Genomic DNA, 19,975 nt, shown 5'->3' on the forward strand with positions numbered 1-19,975 from the left:
TGTTTCAAGGTGTCCAATATTTATCAAGTTATTTTTAAGAGATTCAAAGAGACTGAAGCGCATTGATGGGATTATCTTACAAGAGATTTGATAAAACAGCTTGTCTTGGCCAAGAGCTTCTCCTTAGGGTGTCTCCGTAAAGGGTCTTTGAAAACAGTGGCACTTTTGGAAGGAAATATTTTCTAGATGATATTGGATATAAACTTGTCCTTTGTCTTCACAGCGTGGGCAGGAGGAGTTATCTTAGCCATTAAGCTTTGCCCCAGTATTTCAAGGTGGGTGGAATTCAGAGTGACATCCCCCAAGTGCATTGGATTCTGCTCTTTGCTCTGCTGGATACTGTAGCACCTGATAAATACCTTTTAGTTGCTGTGAGTAAACTGGACCAAGAAAGAGGAAAAACAACTACAGAAAAAATTCATAGGTACTGTTTTTCAGTCATTTCAGAAAGGTGTATTGCCTCACTACATGCATTCATGTTGTTCTTCATTGACCTGATATGTTACGGGCTCATGGTCTACCAGCGGCTCCATGGGTTTTTTCCCCGCACAGACACAAGCAGAGAATCCAATGCGTTCACAGCAGCAGCCTCTCCCCTAGACTTTCCCATGAGACCAAAGCACCATTCTTATCGTGCTGAGGAAAAAAGCCGCGTTCACCATTCTCATTCTGGTGAATATGTTGTCTGCTTTTACCCTCTCTTTTTATTTTATCTTTTTGGATAACCCTGATCATGAACCCACACATTTTCAGGTTTCCCGACATTCATCCCTTAGTGCTCTTTGGCAGTGACACTCAGCTCTCTCCGTTTAGCTTTCCTGTTGGGTAAGGAAAACAAATATTCTGAGTGTAGTTCCTGGGCTATAAGTTCTCTCTAGAACACCCCACCGTTTATTTAATCAACTTTATATGTTTGTAGGCTCATGTTGTATGTCATTTCATCTTCCAGAATGTTTTGACTCAAAAGTGGTACCAGTGATAAAAGCTCTGCTTCGTGTTACATGTAGAGTGTAAACACAGCAAAGCTACTCATAATGATTCCAAAATAATGTTCTCAAACTATACACTGTTATTCACTACAGGTCCAGGGAAGTTTACGATAACATAGAGAATGTTCAAGATTTAGGAGTATAGGTTATAACAGCACTTTAACTGAAACGTTAAGCTTTATGTTGACACTTAAAAGATTTATTTGAATTTACAAAGCATAGTGGGGAAAATAGATGTTTCATTTGGAGAGAAAAAAACCTGGGACTACTCTTGAGCTGTAAAGTCACATATGGAATTCAAAGACTGAAGGAAGATCAATGTGTTTGTGGTATAGTGTGTGATGGGAAGAGTGATGAGGAAAGAAGCAGGGGAAGTCTTCTTTTGCCAGGTATCAGAGGATACCTCAGTGATGAGAATGATCCGAACTTTTTGTAGGGAAGATGATGAGTTTGTGGGGATTAGTCGGGTGGGATAATAATCAGTGTTGTAGATGATAACAAGTGTAAGTATTCGATTCAAATAAATTTACTTTATTAAACTCTACAGTTTAGCCTCATTTAATATTTGTTTTAATTGAAAACTTTGTGTTTGTTTGAAGTAGTTCTTAGAAGTGATGCATTTATAGTATTTAACAGGCATATTTTGGAAATTAATGCTTTTATGAAAGTGAATTTTAGAAATTGTGATCTATTGGAAATTGGAGGATACTTTTAAAAGTTGAATGCTCTTTTCCTCTTTATTACCCAACTGTAGTAAGTTATTTGCCTTTTATTACCACTAACATTTATTAACATAATACCTGTCAAATGTTGAAGCACTAACTCACAAAGGGACTATATTTGGACACAGGGCATTTATAGAGGTAAATAAGGATAAGTGAGGTTATAAGCGTGTGGCTGTATTCCATTAAGACTGGTTTCCTTCTGTTGACAAAAACTCAGTTAACAATCAAGAAGAAAAAAGTGAACTTTATTCAATTAAACAGGTTTATAACCCGGGAGACAGAGTCTCAGAATGTCTGAGATCTGTTCTGCCTGTTAGAAGTTGAAGGCACAACGATATACATTTATGAGACAAAGGATCATACAACAAAATGACATGCTGACATTTTACACAAGGTTCATAGGCCAAGTAAGCATGTACAAAGCAGTCAGTGAGTCACCATAACTCCCAATAGAGTTGGGAAACAATGCTAATCTTTTAAGAAGTTCCATTGCTAGCATCAGAAGAAAGGGAAAAAAAATTGATCTTTCCAGTCAAGAAAGCATTCCCATCTTTGAGGAAGACTAGTTAGTGTGTAATGCAGAGGCACACTGCACATTCAGGAGGTAGAGAGGCCAAAGCAGAAACTTTTATGTTTAAATTTTCTTGTCCTGCCTTGAAATATAAATTTCATTGCATCACTCATAAGATGAGGGATAGACACCAGGAGTATGCTCACGGGGAGAAAAGGCCATGTGAAGACAGAGCAAGACGCTGGCTACCCAAAAGCCAAAACAGAGGCCTCCGGAAAAACTACACCTTTTGACAACTTCCTGTAGACTCTCAGCATCCAGAATTGCAAGAAAAGTAATTTCTGTTATTTAAGCCACCCAGGCTATACTCTTACTAAACCAGTTTCATTTGCCCGATGCACAGCAAGCCAAGCGCTGAGACGCTGAGGTTTGCAGCAGAGAAACTGTTTATTCATAAGGCAGCCAGTCCAGCAGAAGCAAAGACAAATCTCAGATTCACCTCCCCAAAGGGGAGGGGCTAGTAATGTTTATGGGATAAAGCTGGGGGTGGGTGGGGGGATGGGAAGTGAAGATAAGAAAAGGTGATTGTTGTTCTGCACAGGTAAAAGTAAGCTACAGACTTTTTCATGAGACACCTGTTCAGAAAATGGCAGCGTTAGCATGTTCTGAGGGTGGGCTGTTGGCCCTCTGACATCAAAAGGTCACTGAGCCGACATTTGCACGTGCCCAGATCGGGTCGGTGCGGTCGGTGGTCTTAACCAGTTTTAACCAGCTCGAGCGCAAACTGGACACAGCTGACTCCCAATTTCCTAAAACACAACTTGGGCAAAGATCTTATTGTTTAGGCTATTTGCCGCTTGGGGGTACCCGCAAGATTTTGTAAAAGCAAAGTGAGCTTGATCCGTGAAGGCAGGTTACAGTTCATAACTTACGACCACCCGAGGTTTCAGTAGTATTCAAATGTTATGGCAGCCCTAGCAGACTAACGCAATTCTCATTCAATATTTTCTCATCACCAAGTAAATGAGCTCAACACCCAAGAAATATAGTTAGCCTGCAGCACCACTTCTGCCGTCACAGTCAAGTCTGCCGTCAGACAACTGACGGAACCGAAGGACCATAGAAGCACCGCCATTCGAAACCTTGCTAGCCTTTAATAATATGTATATATATATATAGAGAGAGGGGACACAATTGTAACAATTCTAAAACGGCCACAAAATAAAAATTAGCTTTTATACACTTTAGGGCGTTGAGTTCGGCAGCTCCTGTTTTTCTTCCGCTTCTGATGATCCTGTTCATTTTTGCTTCTACTCCTCAAAGTGACTGATAACACAGGCGGGGGAACCGTTTTCTGTGGGAACCAGAGGCGGAGCTCCTGCTTGTCCCTCCGCTTCGGGGCAGCCTAACGTCGCACTACTTGCTTTTCTGTCATGGACCTGTCTGGAGTCTTTTCTCTTCTTCCTGACCAAACAAACGGAAACTTAAAAATCTGAATAACACTTCAGGCCACATGCATTTGAAGAGCAATGAACAATGTTGCTAGCGATGTGTGGACTCCTTTTATGTACGAATGACTGGAATGATACGGCCACTTAGATGAGTAGGTTTGAGAGCATCGCAAATAATAGTTTTATCCTCTGGGAGCTGCCTGGGCTTCATGGAGTCTGAAGGTCTTCGCGGCCTTCAACAACGACCAAAGCCCCTCCCTCCTTTGAGGTAGGAACACCAGCAGCAGCGTTCCTCAGGGGGCTGCGAATCCAATGCTCCGGTTGAACATCATGAAGTAGCTCCGCCGCGGCCTCTGGAGCGCTGGGAACTACATTACCCTGAAGGCAAGGGCCGAGAGGCAGCCGTTACGAGGCAACGGCCAATCAGGGTGAGGGGTTCCCGCGCGTGCGCGTCTGGGCGGGACTTCCGGCGACCCCGTTGTGGCGGTCATTTTTGCTTCCCTACGGTTTGTTCGCGTTCCGGAGCGTCGCGTCAGGATCGAGGTGACTGGACCGAGAAGATCCGAGAGGAGCGCCTGTCCCTGCAACAGAGAGGCAGGTCTGAGGCTCGGCGACGCCGCCCGGGGTATCCTGCGCCAAGCCCGGGAGAGTGACCGCCGTGCCCGCGTCTCGCCTCCTCTCCCGCAGCTCCCGGCCCCGCTCCGTCCACCGAGTCCGATGGCGGCGGCGGCCCTGAGGGACCGGCCTGAGGTAAACGCTCGTCCTCCGGCCCCTCACCGCCCTCACTGCACCAGACACTAGAGCCCCGAGTGCAGGACGCCTGCTCACGTGCCCGCAGCCCAGGCCGCGGTGTCCTGGACGGTGTGGCGGTCGTGGGTGGCGCGTGGGCGAGGGTGACAGGCGGAGGGACCGGCAGGTACAAAGGCTTGGAGGTCGGACTGAGCCGGGAGGATTCGGGAAACCTGGGGCGCATGTGATGACTGCAGTAAAGAGAGTGTGAGGGGGAACCACGCCTGGGCCGGCAGAGAGAGAGGTTGCTCCTTTATTCTGAGGGACCTGGGGGTCACGGAGGGCTGTGAACGGACGAGGAGCGGTGTGTGTGCGGGCTTTAAAGGTTTTCAAACAGCCGCTCAGAGAAGAGAACGAACGGCTTGGGTTGGAATGGGGGTGACAGAGAGGCACAGGGAGCTGAGTCCTCGTCCGAGGCCACAGGATCCGATGAGAGGCAGCCGAGGTTAGTCAGGCAGCCTGAGGTCGCTAGGTTCCAGGGCCGGGTGGGGGTGCGAGGGGGTCCTGCACACACGGCGCCCAGCCATGGTTGCCTGCCTTTTCGCCCAGGTTCTGAAGGGTGAAGAGGCACGTACGGAGCCTGTGTAAGGCAGGAGGGGGTGTCCCAGTCCCTCCCTGGTTCTGGGTGGCTAATCCTGAAACAGATCAGAAGCGAGGCAGGCAGGGCTTTCCCTGGCTCTGGGCTCCGTCGAGAACTGGGGTCGTACCCGATCACGTTGGATTTTGTTGAGCGCTCTGTGGGTGCCATGTTCCAAGTCCCGGGGGGGGTCCAGAGAGGTGCCTGTGACGTGGGGCGGGGGGGCGGTAGGGCCGTGGGAGGGCGGCTGTGAGGCCGGAAGCTGCGAGAGGGGTTTGGTCGACCGGACGCCGTGCACGTCAAGGGCGGGTGTGAGCTGAGGGCCCGCAGGCCCTGGTGTGGGGGTCAAGGGCAAAGATGAGCCCATGTTTGGCCGTGTCCTGGAGGCACAGTGTGGGAGACCTCAGGGGAGTTACTTGGGGGAGGGATGGGACCCTGCAGGCCAGGCCCCGAGTTCAGATGGCGTTTATCCCCCCGGCCACCGCCTTGTGTTGCTGAGGGCTGAACGCAGGGAGGAGAGATCAGGCATCACGGGCACCAGGCCTGACGTGGGGAGCTCGGATGGAGGAGGACCGTGGAATACACGTGTGAGGAGATGCGTTGTGGGTCCTCCGAGAGAGAATGTTGATGTTCCATCTATCTCATTCATGACAGGGTGGTGTGACCTTTGAGGACATTGCCCTGTACTTCTCCTGGGAGGAATGGAGGCTCCTCGATGAGGCTCAGAGACGCCTGTACCGTGATGTGATGCTGGAGAACTTGGCGCTCATATCTTCACTGGGTGGTAAGAGCCTCACCCTCCCCAGTGACCTGGGCTGGGCTCTGTATCCGGCCTCACCCTCTTTTCTCCAAGGTGTGCTCCGTCCTTCTCACATGTGGACCTTGGGCACTGCCTGTTTCCCCAGCTTTCGGGGTCGTTGCTGTGATAGGTAGGGCTGCGTTGTTTGCACTGCCCCCTTCTCTCCCCATAGTCCCAGTACAGTCCGTACTCAGCCCTCGTAGGGATGGATTTGAGGTCAGCAGTCTTGCAGTGAGGCTAATGGATTGTATCTTACTTGCCCTTTCCCTGGTCAGGTGGTGAATCCAGGTCCATGGCACTTCTGTGTCCCAGGTTTTGTTCCTTTTTATCATCTGACATTTCCTTCTGCCTCCATATGCCAGGAATTGAAGGTATTGTCATGACCATTACTTACCTGGACCATGGGCTGTTTTCCAAGGCTGTCCTTTATGGTTCTACTTGTGGTGTTTAGATCTCTTTTCTTGTTTCTTTTCTCCAGGTTATTGAGGTATAATTGACAAATAATACTCTGTGTATTTAAAGTGTACAGGGAGTTCCCTGGTGGTCTAGTGGTTAGGATTCAGCGCTTCCACTGCCGTGGCCCGGGTTCCATCTGTGGTCAGAGAACTGAGATCCCACAAGTCGCGCGGTGTGGCCAAAAAATGAAAAAAAATTAAAAAGTACAGGGAAGTGTACAATGTCATGATTTTATATATACACACATACAGTATGAAATGATTACTATAGTCAAGTTGATTAACACATCCATTACCTCACATAATTGTATTTACATTTTTCGTGTGTGTGAAAACACTTAAGATCTACTCTGTTAGCCCATTTGAAGTATACCATACAGCATTATTAAGTATAGGCTCCATACTGTATTAGTTCCTCAGAGCTTATTCATCTTATAAAACTGACCAACATCTCCCCATTTCTCCTAGACCTGAGCACCTGGCATTCTACTCTTTGTTTCTATGGGTTCAACTGGTTTTTTTTCAAGATCCCATATATAAGTGATAGCATACAGTATTTAACTTTCTCTGGCTTATTTCACTTTGCATTATGCCCTCCAGGTTCATCATGGTTGTCACAAATGCATGATTTCCTCCTTTTTTAATGGCTGAATAATACTCCATTGCATGTAAATACCAGACTTTATTAATCCATTCATTCGTAGACAGATACAGGCATATTGCAGGTTAGGTTCCAGACCACCGCAATAAGGTGAGTAACACAATAAAGCAAGTCACAGAAAGTTTTGTTTTCCAGTGCCTATAAATTTTATGTTTACACTGTATAGTAGCCAGTAAGTGTGCAATAGCATTATGTCTTAAAAAACAACATATATACCTTAGTTAAAAAATACTTTATTGCTAAAAAAATTTTAATCATCATCTGAGTTGTATCTTTTTGCTGCTGGAGCAATTTATTTAAAAAAAATTTTTTTAATAAATTATTTACTTATGGCTGCATCGGGTCTTCATTGCTGCGCACAGTTACAGCGAGTGTGGCTACTCTTCGTTGCGGTACAGGGGCTTCTCATTGCGGTGGCTCCTCTTGTTGTGGAGCACAGGCTCTAGGTGCATGGGCTTCAGTAATTTTGGCGCACGAGGTCTAGAGTGCTGGCTCAGTAGTTGTGGCACACGGGCTTAGTTGCTCCACGGCACATGGGATCTTACTGGACCAGAGCCTGAACCCATGTCCCCTGCTTTCACAGGTGGATTCTTTTGTTTGTTTGTTTGTTAATTTTATTTATTTATTTTTGGCTGTGTTGAGTCTTCATTGCTGCATGTGGGCTTTCTCTTGTTGTGGCAAGTGGGGGCTACTCTTCGTTGCAGTGTGCAGGCTTCTGTTTGGGGTGGTTTCTCTTGTTGCGGAACCTGGGCCCTAGGCACACGGGCTTCAGTAGTTGTGACATGCGGGCTTAGTAGCTGTGGCTCGCTGGCTCTAGCGTGCAGGCTCAGTAGTTGTGGCGCACAGGCTTAGTTGCTCCGCGGCTTATGGATCTTCCCAGACCAGGGCTCGAACCGTGTCCCCTGCATTGGCAGGCAGAATCTTAACCACTGCGTCACCAGGGAAGCCCGGCAGGTGGATTCTTAACCACTGTGCCACCAGGGAAGTCCCTTGCCTTAATTTTGACTGATCAAGGTGCTGACTGATCAGGTTGCTGAAGGTTTTGGTGGCTTTGGCAATTTCTTCAAATAAGACAACAATGATGGTTGCCACATCAATGGACTCTTCCTTTCAGGAGTGATTTCTCTGTAGCATGTGATGCTGTTTGATAGCATTTAACACACAGTAGAACTTCTTTCAAAATTGGAGTCAGTCTTCTCAAACCCTACTGCTGCTTTATGAACTAAGTTTATGTAATATTCTAAAGCCTTTGTCATCATTTCAACAATCTGCACAGCATCTTCACCAGGAGTGCATTCCATCTCAAGAAACCATTTTCTTTTCTCATCCGTAAGAAACAACTCCTCATCTGTTTTCTCTTGAGATTGCAGCAATTCAGTCATCTTCCAGCTGTACTTCTAATTCTAGTTCTCTTGGTTTTTCCACTACATCTGCAGTTACTTCCTCCACTGAAATCCTGAACCCCTCAAAGTCATCTAGAGAGTTGGAATCAGCTTTTTCCCAACTGCTGTTAATGTTGATAGTTTTACCTCTTCCCATGATTCACAGCTGTTCTTAATGGCATCTAGAATGGTGAGTCCTTTCCAGAAGGTTTTCAATTTACTTTGCCCCGATCCATTAGAGGAATTACTATCTATGGCAGCTGTAGCCTTATGAAATGTATTTCTTAAGACTTGACAGTGTGAACTACTTGATCCATGGGCTACAGAGTGGACGTTGTAGTGGTAGGCATGAAAACAACATTAATCTTGTACGTCTCCACCAGAGCTCTTGGCTGACCAGCTGCATTATCAGTGAGCAGTAATATTTTGAGAACATTTTTTTTTTCAGAGCAGTGGGTCTCAACAGTAGTCTTAAAATATTCAGTAAACCATGTTATAAGGAGACGTGCTGTCATCTAGGCTTTGTTCCATTTATAGAATATATGCAGAGTAGATTAGCATAATTGTTAAGGGCCTAAGATTTTCAGAATGATAAACGAGCATTGGCTTCAACTTTCAGTCACCAGCTGCATTACCCTTAACAAGAGAGTCAGCCTGTCCTTTGAAACTTTGAAGCCAGGCATTGACTTCTCCTCTCTAACTGTGAAAGTCCTAGATGCCATCTTCTTCCAACATAAGACTGTTTCATCTACATTAAAAATGTGTTGTTTAGTGTACCCACATTCATTAATTATCTTAGCTAGATCATCTGGATAACTTTGGTGCGGCTTCTACATCAGCACTTGCTGCTTCACTGTGTACTTTTTTTTTCACCTTGTACTTTTATGTTATCGAGACAGTTTCTTTCCTTAAATCTCATGAACCAACCTTCATACTTTTTTTTTTCCAGCTTCTCACCTCTCTCAGCTGTCACAGAATTGGAGAGAGTTGGGGCCTGACTCTGGATTAGGCTTTGGCTTAAGGTAATGTTGTGGCTGGCTTGATCTTGGATACAAATCAGTAAAATTTTCTCCATATCAGCAATAAGACTATTTTGCTTTCTTATTATTTGTGTGTTCCCTAGAGTAGCACTTTTAATTTACTTGAAGAACTTTTCCTTTGCATTTATTGATACAACTTGGTTAATACTGTTTGGTCCAAGGGCCTGGCTTTCAGCCTGTCTTGGCTTTTAACTCTCCTTCCTCACTACGCTTAATCATTTCTGGCTTTTGATTTAAAGTGAAAGACATGTGATCCTTCCTTTTCCTTGAGCTCTTAGAGGCCATTGTAGGGTTATTAATTCGCCTAATTTCAGTATTGTTGCATCTCAAGAAATACGGAGGCATGAGGAGAGGGAGAGAGACGGATTGGCCAGTTGGTAGAGCAGGCAGAACACATACAGTGTTTATCGATTAAGTTTGCTGTCTTATGGGTCCAGTTCGTGGCACCCCAAAACAAAGATCACTGATCACAGATCACCATAACAAGTATAACAATAATGAGAAAGTTTGAAATATCGCAAAAATTACCAAAACGTGACGCACAGACACAAAGTGAGCAAATGCTGTTAGAAAAATGGCGCCAGTAGACTTGCTTGACACAGGGTTACTGCATACCTTCAATTTGTAAAAAAATGAGTTATCTGTGAAGCACAATAAAAGAAGGTATGCCTGTACTTAGGCTGTTTTTATACCTGGGCTATTGTGGATCATGCTGCAGTGAACATGGGGGTGCAAACACCTGTTTGAGATACAGATTTTGTTTTCTCTGGAAATAGACACAGAATTGGGATTATTGGACCATGCAGAGTTCTATTTTTAATTTTTAGGAAATTCCATACAGTTTTCCCTAACGGCTGTACCGATTTACAGTCCTACCCACAATGTAGAAGGGTTTCCTTTTCTTCACATCCTCGTGAACACCTATCTCTTGTCTTTTTGATAGTAGTGTTCCACACAGGTGTGAGGTGATATCTCGTTGTGGTTTGGATTTGCATTTCCCCGATGTTAGTGATGTTGAGCACCTTTTCACGTACCTGATGACCATTTGTATGTCTTTGGATAAATATCTGTTCAGGTCCTTTGCCCATTTTTAATTGGATTCTTTGGTTTTTTATTGTTGAATTGTATGAGTTCTGATATTTTCTGGATATTAACCCCTTATCAGAGGAACCCTTTGCAGGTCTTTTCTCCTTTTCCTTAGGTTGTGTTTTCATTTCGTTTCCCTTGCTGTGCAGGAGGTTTTGGGCTTGATACACTCCCACTTGTTTGGTTTTGCTTTCATTGCTTCTGCTACTGGTGTCATCCAACAAAATCATTGCCAACACCAGTGTCAAGGAGCTTTTTCTCTGTGTTTTCTCCTAAATGTTTTACAATTTCGGTCTTACATTTAAAAATGTTTAATCCAATTCAAGTTAATTTTTGTGAGTGGTGTGAGATAAGGCTCTAGTTTCATGTTTTTTTCATGTGGATATCCAGTGTTTCCATCACCATTTTTGGAAGAAGCTGCCCTTTCTCCATTGTGTGTTCTTGTTGTGCCTATCAAAGATGAGTTGACCATATATGCGTGAGTTTATTTCTGGGCTCTGTATTCTGTTCAGTTGGTCTATGTGTCTGTTTTTATGCCAGTACCATAGCATTGTAATATTTTGAAATCAGGAAGTGTGATGCCTCTAGCTTTGTCCTTTTTCAAGATTGTTTTGGCTATTTGGGATTTTTCATGGTTCCATACCAATTTTAGGATTGTTTATTCTATTTCTGTGGAAAATGTCATTGGAATTTTGATATGGATTGTTTTCAATCTGTAAATTGCTCTTGGTAAAATTAACAATATTAATTTTTCCAATCCAAGAATGCTGGATATCTTTCCATTTATTTGTGTCTTCTTCACTTTCTTTCATCGTTGTCTTATGATTTTCAGAATGTAAATCTTTCATCCCCTAGGTTAAATTTGTTCCTAGTATCTTATTCTTTTGATGCTATTTAAAATAAGACTGTTTTCTTAATTTTCTATTCAGACAGTTTTTTATTAGTGTATATAAATGCAACTGAAATTTGTATATTGGTTCTTTTTATCCTGCAACTTTACTGAATTCATTTGTTAGGGTGGAATTTTGGGATTTTCTACAGATAAGAGTGCCTTACCTGCAAACAAACACTTTTCCTTCTTCCAGTCCAATTTGAATGCCTTTTCTTTCTTTTTTCTTCTCTTCTTACTCTCGGTGGGGCTTCCTGTACTATGTTCAATAAAAATGGATAGGGTAGGCATCCTTGTCTTGTTCCTGATGTTAGAGGAAAACCTTTTAGCTTTTGAATATTCAATATGATGTTAGGTATGGGCTTGTCAGACATGTTGAAGTACATTCCTTCTATACCTAGCTTTTTTTAAAAAAAATTAATTAATTAATTCGGCTGTGTCTGGTCTTACTTGTAGTGTGCAGGATCTTTTACTTGTGGTGCACAGGCTTCTCTCTAGTTGTGGTGTGCGGGCTCAGTAGCTGTGACCTGCAGGCCCTCTAGTTAGAGCACATGAGCTCACTAGTTGCAGCACAAGGCTCTCTAGTTATGGCGTGCGGGCTCCAGGGCACGTGGGCTCAGGAGTTGCAGTTAATGGGCTCTCTAGTTGTGGCAGGCGGGCTACAGAGCGTGTGGGCTCAGTAGTTGCAGTGCGTGGGCTGAGTAGTTGCAGTGCATGAGCTGAGTAGTTGCCTGCGTGGGCTGAGTAGTTGCAGTGCGTGGGCTTAGTTCCCCAACCCAGGACCGAACTTGTGTCTCCTGCATTGGAAGGTGGATTCTTAGCCACTGGACTACCAGGGAAGTCCCCCTTCTATACCTAACTTGTTGAGAGTTTTTATCATGAATGGATATTGAATTTTAAAATGGTTTTTCAGCATCTATTCATATGATTATGATTTTTATCCTTCGTTCTGGTAATGTGGTGTATCACATTTATTGATTTGCACATGATGTTGAACCATCTTTGCATCCCAGGGATAAATTCTACTTGATTGTGATGTATGATCCTGTAAATGTGCTGTTGGATTTGGTTTGCAAGTATTTGGTTGAGGATTTTTGCATCTATATTCATCAGGGATTTTTTTTTTCATTTACTTATTTTATTTATTTATTTTTGGCTTTGTTGGATCTTCATTGCTGTGCGTGGGTGTTCTCTAGTTGTGGCAAACAGGTTCCTCTTTGTTGTGGTGGACGTGCTTCTCATTGTGGTGGCTTCCCTTGTTGCAGAGCACGGGCTCTAGGCACGCAAGCCTCAGTAGTTACAGCACGCGGGCTCAGTAGTTGTGGCTCGCAGGCTCTAGAGCACATGGGCTTAGTTGCTCTGCAGCATGTAGGATCTACCTGGACCAGGGCTCAAACCTGTGTCCTGTGCATTGGCAGGCGGATTCTTAATCACTGTGCCACCAGGGACATCCTCATCAGGAATATTGACCTGTAATTTTCTTCTGTTTTATTCTTCTTAAATGGCTTTGATATCAGAGTAATGCTGGTCTCATAAAATGAGCTTAGAACTGTTCCTACTTCAATTTTTTGGAAGACTTTGAGAAGGATTGATATTAATGTTTTAAAAACTTAGTAGAGGGCTTCCCTGGTGGCGCAGTGGTTGAGAGCCCGCCTGCTGATGCAGGGGACGCGGGTTCGTGCCCCGGTCCGGGAGGATCCCACATGCGCGGGGTGGCTGGGCCCGTGAGCCATGGCCACTGAGCCTGCGCGTCTGGAGCCTGTGCTCCGCAACGGGAGAGGCCACAACAGTAAGAGGCTAAATAAATAAATAAATAAATAAATATTTAGTAGAATTCCCAGTGATTTTGTCTAGTCCTGGGCTTTTCTTTGTTGGGAGATGTTTTTATTAGTGATTCAATCTGCTTACCAGTTATAGGTTAATTCAGATTTCCTATTTCTTCACGACTTTATTTTGGTAGGTTTTATGTTTATAGGAGTTTTATTCATTTCTTCTGAGTTATCCAATTTGTTGGCAAATAATTGTTCATTCTAGTTTCTTCTGATTGATTGTATTCCTGCAGTATCAGTTGTTATGTCTCCTCTTTCATTTCTGATTTTGAGTCATGTCTCTTTTTTTCATAATCTAGCTAAAGGCTTGTCAATTTAGCTTTTCAAAAAAACCAACTGTTGGGCTTCCCTGGTGGCGCAGTGGTTAAGAGTCCGCCTGCCGATGCACGGGACGCGGGTTCATGCCCTGGTCTGGGAAGATCCCACATGCCGCGGAGCGGCTGGGCCCGTGAGCCATGGCTGCTGAGCCTGCGTGTCCGGAGCCTGTGCTCTGCCAACGGGAGAGGCCACAACAGTGAGAGGCCCGCATACCACACACACACACACAAAAACCCAACTGTTGAGACTTCCCTGTGATCAGTGGTTAGGACTCTGCGCTTCCACTGCAGGGGGTCCAGGTTCGATGCCTGGTCAGGGAACTAAGATCCCAGAAGCCATGCAGAGTGGCCAAAAAACAAAGTAAAAAGTTAAAAAAAAAAAAAAAGCCTCTTAGTTTTATTGGTGTTTTCTGTCATTTTTCTAGTCTCTATTTCATTGATTTCTGCTCTGATCTTTATTATTTGTTTTATTTCTGCTAACTTTAACCTTAGTTTTTTCTTTTTCTCATACGTTGAGATATAGAGTTAGGTTGTTTATTAGAGATCATTATTTTTTCATAATGTAGTCATTTATTGCTATAAACTATCCTCTTACAATTGCTTTTTACTGCATCCCATAAGTTTTGGTGTGTTATGTTTCCATCTACATTTGTTTGAATATGTTTTTTTTTTAATTATTTATTTAACCCATAGGTCGTTCAGGAGTGTGTCATTTCAATTCTACATATTCGTGAATTTCCCAGCTTTCCTCCTGTTAATGATTTCTAGTTCCATACCATTGTGGTTGGAAAAGATATTTAATATGTTTTCCATCTTCTTAAATTTGTTAATACTTGTTTTGTGACCTAACATGTGATCTATCCTAGAGAGTGTTCTCTGTGTACTTGAGAAGAATGTGTTTTCTGCTATAGTTGGATGGCATCTTTTGTACATGTCTGTCAGGTCCATTTGGTCTTAGGTGCAGTTCAAGACCAACATTTTCTTATTCAGAGTGGAGCATTGAACCCCTAATATTACTGCACTGCTGTCTTTTTCTGCCTTCAGATTTGTTTGTATTTGCTTAATATATTCAGGTGTTCCAATATTGGGTACAAATATACTTGTAATTGTTATATCCTCTTGATGAATTGACTGCTTTATCATTATATAATGTCCTCCTTTGTCTATTTACTTGAAGTCTGTCTTTTCTGACATAGTATAATTACCCCTACTCTTTTTTTGTTTCATTTGCACGTTTGTGGTTGGGTTGCCCCTTCCAATAAAGTGAATGTGTACCTCATCGGTGTTTCTTTGCATTCAGGTTTCTGGAGTGGAGAAGAGAATGTTGAGACATCCTTTGAACAGAGTGTTTCTGTGGTAATGTCACAGGTCAGGACTTCCAAGGAACCTTCATCTTGCCAGAAGACTCACCCCTGTGAGATGTGTGGTCCAGTCTTGAGAGACATTTTCCATTTGACTGAGCAGCAGGGAACACAACACAGCCAGAAACTATTCAAGTGTAGGGCATGTGCAAAAGGATTTTATTTCAGTGCAGACACTCAGCAGCACCAGGAGCAACACATGCAAGAAAAACCGTTCATAATCGGTGTGGACAGGGCCTCATTTGTGAAGAGCAGCAATTTCCATGTGTCAGGGGAGCCTTTTACCTGCAAGAAAGTTGCAGAGGACTTCCCAGCCACCTCAGGACATCTGAATCAACAGGCCATTCACACTGGGGAAAAGCCAAACACAGTCACCCACTGCATGGAAACTTTACAAAGCAGAAAAAGTCATTGCACCAGGGGAGAATGCAAGAAAGCCTTCAGCCCCAAACACACACTTGTTCAGGCCCAGAGTGTCTACACTGAAAGACAGTGTTTTATGTGCAGTGAATGTGGGAAATCATTCAAGTATAAATCCTCATTTGTTGTGCACCAGAGAATTCACACTGGTTACAGGCTTTATGACTGTGGCGAGTGTGGAAAATCTTTTAGGGGAAGCTCAGCCCTCATTCAACATCAAAGAATTCATACTGGGGCAAGGCAGTACAGGTGCAGCAAATGTGGGAAATCCTTTAGCCAAGAATTTGTCCTCATTTATCCTCAGAGGAGTCACACTGGAGAAAATTGCCACATTTGCCATCCGTGTGCACAGTCTTTTAGCCATAGCTCCATCTTTTTTCAACAACAGACAGTTCACACTGGAGAAATGAGTTATGAGTGCACTGAATGTAGGAAGTCCTTTAGACGAAAATCTGACCTCATTGAACACTGGAGGGTTCACACAGGAGAAAGGCCTTATGAGTGCAGTGAATGTGGGAAATCCTTTACTTCTAGCTCTGCCCTCCGTTATCATCAGAGAGTTCACACTGGAGAAAAGCCTTATAAATGTGGGGAATGTGGGAAGTCTTTTACCTCTAGCTCTGGCCTACGTTATCATAAGAGAATTCACTCAGGAGAAAGGCCATATGAGTGTACTGATTGTGGAAAGTCTTTTACCCAAATAAATCACCTCATTATACACCGAAAAGTTCACACAGGAGAAAGGCCTTATGAGTGTAGTGAATGTGGGAAATCCTTTAGCTACAAATGTTACCTGTCTCAACACCAGAGAGTTCACACTGGAGAAAAGCCTTATGAATGTAGTGAATGTGGGAAATCTTTTACCTCTGGTTCCGCCCTCTGTTATCATCAGAGAGTTCATACAGGAGAAAAACCTTATGAGTGCAGTGAATGTGGGAAATCCTTTACCAGTGGACCGATACTCATTCGACACCGTAGAGTTCACACAGGAGAAAGGCCTTATGAGTGCAGTGAATGTGGGAAATCCTTTACGCAAAGAAATCATCTCAACATACACCAGAGAGTTCACACAGGAGAAAGACCTTATGAGTGCAGTGAATGTAGTAAATCTTTTACCACTGGTTCCGCCCTTCGTTATCATCAGAAAATTCACATGGGAGAAAGGCCTTATGAGTGCAGCGAATGTGAGAAATCTTTTTTCTCTAGCTCTGCCCTCCGTTGTCATCAGAGAGTTCACACAGGAGAAAGGCCTTTTGACTGCAGTAAATGTGGTAAATCTTTTAGGGGCAGTTCCCAATTGAATCAACACCAGAGAGTTCACACTGGAGAAAAGCCTTATGAATGTAGTGATTGTGGGAGATCCTTTAGCCAGAATTCATACCTCTCTAAACACCGGAGAGTTCACACTGGAGAAAGGCCTTATGAGTGCAGTGAGTGTGGGAAATCTTTTACTTCTGTCTCTGCCCTTGGTTATCATCACAGAGTTCACACTGGAGAAAGGCCTCATAAGTGCAGTGACTGTGGGAAGTCTTTTACCAATAGCTCAATACTGATTCGCCATCGGAGAGTTCACACAGGAGAAAGGCCTCATGCATGTAGTGACTGTGGGAAGTCCTTTACCCAAAGAATTCAGCTCATAATTCACCGGAGAGTTCACACAGGAGAAAGGCCTTATGAGTGCAGTGAATGTGGGAAATCGTTTACCTCTCGTTCCACCCTTCATTATCATCAGAGAGTTCACACAGGAGAAAAGCCTTATGACTGCAGCGAATGTGGGAAGTCTTTTAGCCGAAAATCTAACCTCTCTCAGCACCAGCGAGTTCACACTGGAGAAAGGCCTTAAATGTGTAAGAAATGTATAATTTCCTTGTTCAGTGTAATGACATTGGATGAAACTGTGAGGCACTAGGTGTCCCATGCATCCAAACATCAGGAGTAGAGAGATTCCTCATAATTTTCAGTTTTGTGGGAAGCATGTGTGACTGGGTTGCACTCCCTGACCTACCCAGGGCTCTTGATAGATTTATGTCACTGCCACTTTCTGTAGCCAGATCCATTTCACCTTTATAACCTGGCATGTCCCCACAGTGTGCGTCAGTCACTACTGCAGTGTGCTCAGGGAAGCCAACTCTTCTCTCATTTGTGGGAGGAAATTAGGAATAGCCTGAACCTTTAGGATGTCCTCATTCGCTTTCTGACCAGCTTGGGCATGGGCCTGACCTACTATTAGCCCACAGAACATCATATGAGTTCATCTGGCAGCTTGCAGAGAAGGATTACCATTTTCAGGGACACGTTGCTCTCAAGATACTTGTGATGAATTTTTCTACCTTCTGAGTCACCAGCTAAAGAACTGCCAGCCATTGCTGGCAGATCTGCCAGAATATTGCTTTGGTTTGAACAGTAACAAAGACCTTACTGTTTAAGTCCTCTTTAATCTTGGATATTCTATTTACCAAATAGGGTAGGTTATAAACAGATTTGGGCATGAAGGGGTGAGCAACTTTTATGGGGATATCAAACCTTCTAGGCCTCAGAGGAGACATTACAAAGGCAGAAATTAACTTACTAGTTTTTGCCAAATTTGCATTTCTGCCTGTGGCCTCCTAGGAAAGACTGCAGGACTTTTTTGTCCTCATTTGAGACCTGGATGCTATGAGTTTTAGGAGACTCAGAGGGCACCCTGAGGAGGGGTCAAGTGTGAAACCATCATTGTAGTCATAGTAATGACTGTATCTGTTACTGTATATTTATCTCATGACCTTTTATAATCTCTCTCTCCTTGCCACTCACACCCCTTCAAGTAAGCATTGATTTACTTTCCATTATAATATATAACTTTCCATTTTCTAGAATTCATGTGATGGGAATCAAAGTATTTACTCTTTCCTGCTTTTATTTATGTTACATAAATACTTGGAGAGTCATCAATGATACGTAAGCAGCTCATACTTTTTTTTCTAAGAAACATTCTTATATTTGAATATACCACTATTTATCCATTCATTTGCTTATGGACATTTGGGGTTTTTCTAATTTTTGACTATTGGGGAAAAAAGCTGGTACAAACATTTGTTTATAAGTGTTTATGTGGATGTATGTTTATCTTCAGTAACTCAGAGTGCAAAGTTTGAGTCATAGGGTAGGTGAATGCTTAACTTAAACAAACTAGCAAATTGTGATCTGAACTAATTATACCTTTTTCTTTTCTTTTTTTGACCGCGCTGCACAGCTTGCAGGATCTTAGTTTCCCAACCAGGCCTCATCAGTGAAAGTGCAGAGTTCTAACCACTGGACTGCCAGGGAATTCCCATTTTTTTCATTCTTACCAGCAGTGTATGAGAGCATTTCTTCCACATCCTGGTGAATACTTCATTTGTTCAATCATTCTTTTTTTTTTTAACAAAAGTTGTCACTTTATTATATTGTACATATGTGTCTTTCTACATAAATGGGATAAAAGATAACATTCCAGAATATTAGTGTTTTTATTGGGAATGTGTATTTTTTTTATTATTTGTATTTTTTTATAGTCGATCATTCTTAATTTTAACTCTTTTTGTAAGTTTGTCCAGCTATCTAACTGTTGTTTTATTTGCATTTCCCTAAAGATTCATGATGAGCATTTCTTCAGATGCATATTTGCTACCTCTATATCTTTAGTGAAATGTTCATATCTTCTGCCTATTCTATGAATTTTGGCTATTTTCTTCCTTTCACAAAAGAACAGTGAAACAGCCAAGCTGTATTGGAATTTCACTCATTTTGTGACTTTAATTTATGGAATAAATTTATGGAATAATTGTTTTTAATACTGGAATAATATGTTCTCATTTTTTCAATTTTTTATGCTATGTGCAATGTAATGGACACATATACCATATACTTTTAATTTTAATCTGTGTTATTAATGTACTCTCCATCACTTTCTAAAGTCCAGACATTTAATAATACCACAAACCCTTGCCTAGTAGTGTTCGCCCCTTTGCCTGGTCTATCATCATGGGGGTTGGTGGGTTGGAGCAGAACTCTTGGGGAGGGAGACGAGATGGCATCAGGATGAACAGGGTGTTTTTTGAGTCCCAAAGCCTAGCAGGACTGGAAATAGGGCAGTAATCAGACTCCCCAAGCCCTGGGTCAGGCAGCCTGGGTTTGAATCCTGATCCCAAAATATCATTGTGACTCACAGGCAAATGACCACCCACTCTGAGCCTCAGTTTCCCCCTTTGTAAAACAGGTATAAGGTGTGGCTCTCCCAGTGAGCTGTGAGAGGTGAAGAGCTGAAACGTCCATTTGCTGTGCCATGGCTATACCCGCAACCTCATTGAACCTAGGCAGCACTAGCCCTGCCTGCCGTGACATTCCCTGGCCAGGCACCCGTCATTTTCCCCAAAGTCCCCGGGTACATTTGGGAAAGAAGTGGGGCCTCTCAGAAGCCACTGACCCACCCACTCCGCCCACCCACAAGGAGGCAGAGGCTGCAGAGCACCGACCTCTCAGTGTGGGTTCCCCACCTGGGAATCTCTGGGCGACTTGCTAGAGCTCCCTGAGCTTCCGTTCGCTGACTGACATGGAGGTGATGAGGCGCTTACCTTGGTCCCTGTGAGGATTAATAAAAGTAACAAAACACTGAGTACCTAACGGTGCCAGGATTTCAGGGTTTGTTTTATGAACATATTCTCTTTAATTCTCAC

The 19,975-nt window shown here is 43.4% G+C and overlaps 1 protein-coding gene across 1 annotated transcript; it reads left to right on the plus strand.

The window, feature by feature from the left end:
• Positions 1 to 4,177: 4,177 nt before the first annotated feature.
• LOC309794705 (uncharacterized protein) lies at positions 4,178 to 18,935 on the plus strand. The gene is made up of 4 exons (XM_082606569.1): positions 4,178 to 4,426; positions 5,697 to 5,826; positions 14,801 to 17,128; positions 18,514 to 18,935. Exons 1-3 carry the CDS (start codon positions 4,394 to 4,396, stop codon positions 17,122 to 17,124), a joined length of 2,487 nt encoding a protein of 828 aa, XP_082462695.1. The 5' UTR covers positions 4,178 to 4,393; the 3' UTR covers positions 17,125 to 17,128; positions 18,514 to 18,935.
• Positions 18,936 to 19,975: the final 1,040 nt, after the last annotated feature.

The sequence above is a fragment of the Mesoplodon mirus genome (assembly GCF_964341445.2).
Source record: "Mesoplodon mirus genome assembly, chromosome: 19".
In the NCBI taxonomy this organism is placed as follows: Eukaryota; Metazoa; Chordata; class Mammalia; order Artiodactyla; family Ziphiidae; genus Mesoplodon; species Mesoplodon mirus.

Bases quoted from the DNA above. Each gene is read 5' to 3' on its own strand.
- LOC309794705 (XM_082606569.1), top strand. From the start codon at position 4,394: ATGGCGGCGGCGGCCCTGAGGGACCGGCCTGAG. The intron at 4,427-5,696 runs GTAAACGCTCGT...CATTCATGACAG, and splicing joins CCCTGAGGGACCGGCCTGAG to GGTGGTGTGACCTTTGAGGA. The intron at 5,827-14,800 runs GTAAGAGCCTCA...CTTTGCATTCAG, and splicing joins GCTCATATCTTCACTGGGTG to GTTTCTGGAGTGGAGAAGAG.